The sequence below is a fragment of the Pelodiscus sinensis genome, chromosome 14, assembly GCF_049634645.1.
Source record: "Pelodiscus sinensis isolate JC-2024 chromosome 14, ASM4963464v1, whole genome shotgun sequence".
NCBI classification, from domain to species: Eukaryota; Metazoa; Chordata; order Testudines; family Trionychidae; genus Pelodiscus; species Pelodiscus sinensis.
Genome location: NC_134724.1, coordinates 39,857,603 through 39,866,562, shown reverse-complemented (window position 1 = coordinate 39,866,562; position 8,960 = coordinate 39,857,603). Strand labels below are relative to the sequence as shown.

At 46.9% G+C, this 8,960-nt stretch overlaps 1 protein-coding gene across 9 annotated transcripts in view; it reads right to left on the bottom strand.

Annotated features, from left to right (window-relative positions):
* Nucleotides 1–7,184: 7,184 nt before the first annotated feature.
* Nucleotides 7,185–8,960, bottom strand: part of ACSBG1 (acyl-CoA synthetase bubblegum family member 1) — a 70,775-nt gene continuing 68,999 nt past the window's right edge. For all 9 annotated transcript variants that reach the window (XM_075897617.1, XM_075897614.1, XM_075897619.1 and 6 more), the window contains 2 exons: nt 8,668–8,914; nt 7,185–7,565 (listed from right to left, as the gene is read on the bottom strand). In XM_075897617.1, coding sequence (XP_075753732.1) covers nt 7,489–7,565; nt 8,668–8,914 — 324 coding nt within the window. In that variant the 3' untranslated portion in view covers nt 7,185–7,488. The remainder of the gene's footprint in view (nt 7,566–8,667; nt 8,915–8,960) is intronic.

Genomic DNA, 8,960 nt, shown 5'->3' with positions numbered 1-8,960 from the left:
ATTTGCAATAACATATGCATATAGAACAGGGGTGGGCAAAAGGGCCTAGGAGCGGGGGAAGCGCATAAAGTTTCCTCCGCTCCATCCCCACGCTCCTGGCAGGGTGGCAGGAGGCTTCACGCGCTCCCCCTGATTGCCTGGGGGCAGGAGAGCGTGGGAAATCTCCACCTAGCCAGGGACATGGGCATCTACGGGGAATGGGGGGTGGAGGGACAGGCAAAGATGCTGCCCCACCCCCAGACCAATCATAGTCTGGGGGTGGGGAATCCAGAATTATCCCAGCCCTGCCCCTTCTGGTGTGGCCCAGGGCCACCTCAGAAATTTTTGAAGTAGTCCCCAGCAAAAAATTATTGCTCACTCCGATAGAGAATGTAACAGTTGACATGACTTTCAGTAAAGGACAAATTTTTGTAGAATTTTTGCTTGTTGCCATATTCCATTTAATAAGCAGTTTAGTGGAGAAGAGGAGCTATCCTACAGAGCATTGTAAAGATCTAATGTGTGAGTGAAATTTCAAATTCTTAAAGTATATTTTTAAAAGAAATGCTGTTGTTGGGACTTAGTAAGCAAACACAGATACTCAGGAAGTTTTTGGAGAATGTTGGGGATGGTAACTTGGTACAAGTGCTGAAGGATCCGACCAGGGGCCACACGCAGCTTGACCTGCTTCTTACAAACAGGAAGGAACTAATAGGGGAAGTAGAGGTGGGTGACAACCTGGAGAGCAGTGATCATGAGATGGTAGATGTCAGGATCCTGACCAAAGCAAGAAAGGAGAATAGCAAAATACAAACCCTGGACTTCAGAAAAGCAGACTTTGACTCCCTCAGAGAACTGATGAGCAGAGTTCCTTGGGATGGTAACATGAGATTCTGTGGCCTGCATTTTGCAGGGGGTCAGACTAGATGATCATAATGGTCCCTTCTGACCTTAAAGTCTATGAAGGGGTCCAGCAGAGCTGGCAGTATTTTAAAGAAGCCTTATTAAAGGCACAGGAAGAAACCATCCCGGTGTGCAGGTAGAAAAGCAAATATGGTAGGCGACCAGATTGGCTTACCGGGGACGTCCTTGGTGAGCTTAAACACAAAAAGGAAGCTTACAAGAATTGGAGACTTGGACAGATGATTAGGGAGGAATTTAAACATATTGCTCAAGAATGCAGGGGAGTTGTCAGGAAGGTGAAAGGGCAATTGGAATTGCAGCTAGCAAGGGATGTGAAGGGTAACAAAGGTTTCTACAGGCGTGTTAGCAATAAGACGGTGATCAGAGAGGCTGTGGGGCCCTTACTGGATGAGGGAGGTAACCTAGTGACGGATGATGTGGGGAAAGCTAAAGTACTCAATGCTTTCTTTGCCTCTGTCTTCATGGACAAGGTCAGCTCCCAGAGAAATGCATTAGGCAACGCAGTATGGGAAGGAGGTGGACAGCTCTGGGTAGGTAAAGAATAAGGAACTATTTAGAAAAGCTAAACATACACAAATCCATGGGCCCGTATTTAATGCATCCGAGGGTACTGAGGGAGTGGGCAAATGTCATTGCGGAGCCTTTGGCCATTATCTTTGAAAACTCATGGAGATCCGGAGAGATCCCGGATAATTGGAAAAAGGGAAAAGTAGTGCTCGTCTTTTAAAAAATAGGGAAGAAGGACATCCAGGGAACTACAGACCAGTCAGCCTTACCTCATTCCCTGGAAAAATCATGGAGGGGATCCTTAAGAATCCATTTTGAAGCACTAGGAAGAGGGGAAAGTGATCAGGAATAGTCAACATGGATTCACGAAGGGGAAGTCATGCCTGACCAATTTTATTAGCTTCTATGATGAGGTGATTGACTCTGTGAATATGGGAAAGTCAATAGATGTGATATACTTTGACTTTAGTAAAGTTTTTGATAGTCTCCCACAATATTCTTGCCAGCAAGTTAAGGAAATATGGATAAATGGACTGTAAGATGAATAGAAAGCTGGATAGACTGTCCTGCCCAATGGGTAGTGATCAGTGGCTCCATGTCAGGTTGGCAGTTGGTTTCTAGCGGAGTGCCCCAAGGATCTGTTCTGGGACCAGTTTTGTTCAACATCTTTATTAATGACCTGGATGAGGGGATGGATTGCACCCTCAGCAAGTTTACAGATGACACTAAGCTAGGGGGAGAGTTAGATATGCTGGAGGGCAGGGATAGGGTCCAGAGTGACCTGGACAGATTAGAGGATTGGGCCAAAAGAGATGTGGTGAGGTTCAACAAGGACAAATGTAGAGTCCTGTACTTGGGATGGAAGAATCCCAAGCATTGTTACAGGCTGGGGACCGACTGGCTAAGTAGCAGTTCTGCAGAAAAGGACCTGGGGGTTACAGTGGATGAGAAGCTGGATATGAGTCAACAGTGTGCCCTTGTAGCCAAGAAGGCTAATGACATATTAGGGTGCATTAGGAGGAGCATTGCCAGCAGATCCAGAGAAGTGATGATTCCCCTTTATTTGGCTCTGGTGAGACCACATCTGGAGTATTGTGTCCAGTTCTGGGCCCCCCACTATAGAAAGGATGTGGACACATTGGAGAAGGTCCAGTGGAAAGCAACCAAAATGATTAGGAGGTGGGAGCGCATGACGTATGAGGAGAGACTGAGGGATTTGGTGTTGTTTAGTGTGCAGAAGAGAAGAGTGAAAGGGGATTTCATAGCAGCCTTCAGCTTCCTGAAAGGAGGTTCCAAAGAGGATGGAGAAAGCCTGTTCACAGTAGTGACAAATGGCAGAACAAGGAGCAATGGTCTCAAGTTACAGTGAGGGAGGTCTAAGTTGGATATTAGGGAAAACTATTTCACTAGGAGGCTGGTGAAGCACTGGATGGAGATGGAATCTCCATCCCTAGAGGTATTTAAGTCTCGGCTTGACAAAGCGCTGGCTGGGTTGATTTAGTTGGGAGTGGTCCTGCCTTGGGCAGGGGGCTGGACTTGATGGCCTCCTGAGGTCTCTTCCAGCTCTATGATTCTAGGGTAGGCATTTTGCAAAGTGCTGCAAAAAGATGAAAACTTCAAAATGCCTGGTGTCCTGGTTAGTTTTCTGACTTATTATTAGAGTAGATGGATTGATTTCAATCAGTGATTTTAATAACTTTGCTTTAGCATTTAAATTATTTTTCTAAAGAAATGTGATTCTTGTTGGTAACCATTAAAATATTGATTTGCAATTAAATAGAACCTTTAACCTCTTGCTTCTTTTTGATAAGCATGAGGATACACTAGCTATATGCTTAAGCAATTACATAGTTTATTCAGATTCATACATTTTTACTTGCAATTTGTGTCGGTATTTATTAGATGAACATTCAAATGCACAGTGTTAATTTATTAAACTACTTTGTGCTGGGTACAAACTTTTTCTTATATTTAAAATGAAATTATTTGACAGTGTCAGAGTCTCTAATTAGTAAATATGTACAACAAAATTTTAGTACTAGTAGACTGTATCCTTTTACACCTAGTTTTTAGTCCGCCTGGAAGAGGACAACAAGCTATGCTTCTTTTTCAACTTCAGTTGGTTTCTTAACTAAAGTTGATAATAGGCTGTCAATTTCAATTTTAGTAATTCTTTTAACAAAAATAAAGCCACATAATACATGTTGATAATATGAGGATGTAGGAGTTTCATTATAAACAGTGCCACTTGAATAATTTGAACTATAATCAAGTAGCCCACAGTAATTGTGTTTTAAAATTATTTTGAAGTAACCGGTGGCTTATTTTGGTGTTGGGAGAAATAACATGTTTTCCAAAATAGCTATTTTGAAATAGGGGCTGTGTAGACAGGGCAGCTGCAGTTATTTTGAAATAAGGGCCCTCCAGGCCTTCCCAAGGTGCACTGCTGGCTGCCCTGTCTACAACCTCTATAGTCCCTCTTCCCCCCCACCCTCCCACCCTTCCCGGCCTGCCTTTCCCCTGGAGCCTTTAAAACTGCAGCCTCAAGGGAAAAGGCTTGTGGCAAACAGGCAAACAGCTTTGGCAAAATGAGCCAGTCTGCAGCTCCCACCCAGGGAGCAGTCAGACCACTCCCAGGAGCCTACCTAGGGCCGAAAGGTGCGTGCCTGCCTGATCTGGTGCAGAGATCCTGGACCTCATTGAGGTCTGAGGTGAGGAGGAAACCTGCAGGATCTCTGCACCAGACACAGGAACGCAGATGTCTATGGCTGAATGACCGAGAGCCTGGTCAACAAAGGGCACATCTGCACCCGGGAGCAGGTGTGGATGAAAGTGAAGGAGCTCTGCCGGGCATATACCAGGACCTGAGAAGACAGCTCCCACTCTGAGCCGAACCCTACGTCTGCCCCTATTACGAGGAGCTAGATCGTATCCGGGGGTGGGGGGGAAAGGGGCGGGCATGGCAGTCTCCCCCTCTCTTCCCCGCTCCCGGTAGTGGACGCAGGGCTTGATACGCCTGTCATCCTCCAGGGGACCAGAGGAAAAAGTGGAGAAGCCAGACAAGGCCAGTGCTGTTACCCTCCTGATCCTGGAGCCAGTACTCCATGCTCTGGATGTGTCCCAGGCTTCATCTGAGGCTGGGGAATTCACATCAGGAATTCCTGGTGGAGGGGGCAGGAGGTGAGGGGCTGGGGCATACTCCTTGCTCAGCCTTTGCAGCCTGGGGATCACACAGCAGCCTGTGCATGTGTAGCGAAAGTCCAGGATGGGGGGTAGTGAGGCTCCCCACCCTGGGGACATCTGGGCCCTTGCAGGCAAAGGCCCATTGGCTAGAGCACACATGGCCTTGCTCCAAGCACGTTGCCTTCGTCTGAGCAGAGAACTGTGACTCTTGGCTCAGATAAGGGCAAGGTTTCAGGTACAGTGTCCCCTGGGATGACTAACCGTTGCTCTTTATTTCCACAGCTGGACCAGCTGCAAGAAGGGGTGGTTAACATCCCCCAGGGCAGCTTCCCTAACCTGAGGGACCCACAGGTTCCAGAGACCGGTGGATGAATTCCCGAGGGAGCAACTCAGAGCGCTCCAGTCCATGGAGCAGATCGTAGATCGCAGGAAGATATCCAGTTGTGGTGAGACATCTGGCAGGAGATGCTGGTTCTTGGCTGCACCATGTGTGCAGCTGCGCATTTCCTGGTCGCCAGCATGATGCCTATGCCTGCCCCTGCTCCTTCCCCAACCCTCCCCTACACCTGCACCTGTGGCAGTGGGTTACTTAGAGCCAGGTGCCACTCCTAGCCTCATCCCTAAGCCTCATCTCCCTCCCCCCTCCTTCTCCCTACCCACCCTTCTGCTGGTTCTTTCCCCAGTCCCTCCCCAGTTCCTTAGACCCCAAATAAAAACAGGTTTTTTTAAAATCTGTTTTATTGTGTCTGTAGGGGAGGGGAAAAAGGAAGGGTGTTGGAGCAAAGGCAGGGAGTGGGAGGCGCAGAGGAGAGTGTCTCTGGGGTCCTTGTGAGAAACTCCCTCCAGGCTTTCTGGATGCTCGCGGCCCCTTGATGGGCCTGCCACATGCTAGCCATGCACGGCTGCTCAAAGGCCCTGCCGATGTGCTCAGTCTGACACCCCCTTCCCCCACCCTGGCAGGAATGCCTCCTCCTGCTCACAAATATCTTGGAGCACGGAACACGTGGCCACCATATGTGGGATATTCTACTCACTGACATCTAGCTGGGTGAGGACGCATCTGAACCGCATCTTCAAATGCCCAAAGGCATCCTCAAAGGTCATGCTGAGCCTGATGTGGAACTGTTCCCTAGAGTGGTCAAGGTGGCTGGTATATGGCTTCATGAGGCAGGGCAAGAGAGAGTAGGCCCACCATGTACATGGGCATGTCCAAGTCCCTGACCCTGATGATGCGGTCAGGGAAAAAAGTTCCAGCAGGCAGCTTCTGGAACATGCTGGAGTTGTGGAAAACGCAGGCATCATGTGCCTTCCCCAACCAGCTGATGTAGATGTCGGTGATAGCCTGCAGGACCATCAAGAAGTACCCCTGCCAGTTGATGGAGAGATGCCTGATCATCAGGGGCCTGTGTGGGGATATGGGTGCCACCAATTTCCTTTCCCCGCAGTTGAGGAAACCCATGTTGGTGAAGCTAGCAACGATGGCATCCATGTCGCTGAAGTGGATGACCTTATGCAGCAAGGTGGTGTTAATGGCCTTCACCACCTGTAGAAGGAGACAGAAAATCACAGGGTAGCCAGAGCATTTGGGAGGTCCCAGAGCTAAAGTCTCCCCATTTCCCTTTCCCCTACACTAGGAGTAATCCCCCACACTAACCCCATCCCCCAGCAGGGCTTTTGAGGGTGGGACCGAAAAACCTCCTGGAGAGGGGGCTTGAACCACCACCACCACTACCCCTTATCCCCCTTTCCCTAGAAAGCTCCATTCCAGTAGTCCAATCCCCTCCTGGCCTTTAGCCCGAGAATGCCGTACCTGCATGAGCAGGGCCCTGACAATCGATCTCCCCACGCCAAACTGGTTCCTGACGGATCAGTAGCTGTCTGGCCAGGCGAGTTTCCACAGGGCGATGGTGACCCAGTTCTTGAGGGGGATGATGGGTCTTATATGTGTGTCCTGTTGCATGAGGGCAGGGGCAAGCCACTCATAGAGCTTCAGAAAGGTCTCCTTCCTCAGGCAGAAATTCTGGAGCCTCTGCTGGTCGCCCCACTGATCCATGACGAGCTGGTCCCACCAGACCCCAGAAGCTGCAGTGTGCAGAGGAGGGCGGATGGGATCCAGCAGCATGAGCCGCTCACAGAGAGCTAAAGAAGCTGTCAATTGCCCAGAGGTAGCTCTGGCTTCACAGCTGGAGTGTCCCCAAGGGCAATAACAGCATGCGAAAGAAAAGGCTTTGCTGTCCCTTGAGGAGGTAAGCAATGGAAAAAAGCCTGAGACACGGCTGTACAAGGGGGGGTTCCTTTAAGCAAGAGCCTCAGCCTCAAGCAGCAACTCCAGGAAATAATTGCTTACCTGATGCCCTACTCATAGACGTCCCAGGTGGCCTTAAATGCAAGTTAGCGTTCAATCAGTGTGGGCACTCTATTTCAAAATAGCTAAGCTTATTTCAATGAGCTTTAGGTTTAGAGGCATGCTATTTCAAAATAAGCTATTTCAGAATATTTCTTCCAAAATTGCTTATTCTGAAATAAATGTGCAATGTAGACGTAGCCTAAGAATGTAAGCTACATCCTTACAATAACCAGTTATACCCACATTAGTATGTCATTAAGTTTAATTCATTTAAGAACAAAAGTAAAATACAACTACAGGTCATTGTGTATACTTCTTTGTAGCAAGAAATTGTATTACTTTGCAGGGAGAATTACAACTAGGTCTTTATATAGATTTCTCTCTTCTAAAACCTGTTGCAACGAGTGCAAAACGAATGGGAGGTATACTAGCCTAGAGAAGGAAATCTTCAAATGCATTTGTTGGGAGCTGTTTCCTGTTACTCAGAATTGGTGAATTTGTTTTGCTTCGTGGGAACTTGCAGACAGTACTTGGCAGGAATACTAATCTTATTCTTTGTAAAATGAATCAACTTCATCTTTGTACTTTTCAAGCACAGCAAGTCGTTTTAATTTCATAGTAGGACCTAAAACAAAAAGCATACCACCAAAAGTAATCAAACCACAGTTGGTTACAAGAGGAAAGAGAAATTAGAGCAAAGTTTTCTAGCTGAAAGGTTCCTCCAAAAAGGCTAATTCTAGTAGATGTACCTGTTGCTACCATGGCTGATCTCCCATAGGAACTGTAGAATAGTTGGGGACAGAAACAGAAAAGTTCAGTCCAAAAGACTTGTGACCAGAACAAAGTAGCTACAGCAGACCACAGGCACCCGCTCTGGCAAAGCCTCAGAAGCGCGGGAACCTGCCCGGTGCCCCTGGTCTGCTGGAGACCGTCTCCAGCAGACCAGGGGCACTGGAGCAGCTTACGAACGGGGCTTTCTCGCCTCGGAGCTCGCAGGTAGCAATCCGCCACCTCGACCTCCGGGGCGAGAGAGCCCCGTTCGTAAGTGCGGATCCGACGTAAGTCTGATCCGCGTAAGTCGGGGACTGCCTGTATATCACATCAGTTAAGTTAAAGTTGGTGAAGCAAAAAATTAGAACATCTTTCATCAACAGATCTTTAATAATTATTTAATTATTTCCCTCGCCACAAAAGACAAGCATTAGCTGCACAATGGTCTTAATTTTCTGATTACTTTTTATGCTGGCTTATGGTAAGAATTTGTTTTCCCAGATTATACTGACTACATTTGACTTTCTTCTGAAAAGAGAAAAAGTTGTAGATGCAATTAATCATTATTAAATAGGTTGTATAATTTGGGGTTGTATTTTGATTCTTTGGCACCAAAATCGTAGGACTTCTTGACTTGAATTTAAAACAAAAACTTGACCAAGGATAACTTTCTAGTAAGCTAAATAAACGTTTCTATAAAGATCCCACATTTCACAAATCTTGGTTTAAATTTCAAACTGTAACATGAACTAATTTTATCCTGCAGTGGTTGGCTTCCCTAAGAGCATAACAATATAATTGCTCTGTAATCAGATAGTGTCCATTGCTATCAGTTAATTACCATTTGTTTGGGAAGAGCTGTACAACTTTCAATTCCACCATTCCTGAGAGAGTCATCCCAAACTTACAGTACTTAGTACAGAAGATATGTGAGTATCTTAAAATAGAGATCTTACCAAATTCTCCACCGGCAATGGAGAAATCCTTTTCCAGGACTGTCCATTTCTGAATATGCTGAACACTGGCAGTTGACTTCATGTTGACTCTATTGATTCCTTCTTGAATGGCCTGGTAAACAGCCTTATCTCTTGTTGCCACAATCTCTGAAACCTTAGTGGCTTTGCTTCCAATTTTCTGGCAGAATTCTCTGGCTTGCTCAGTCAGATTGTCAGTAGGATCAGATGTATCTGGATCCAGGGTACTCTACAGTATCAAGTGATGGAGTTTCAGTATTAATGGCCAGCTCCTA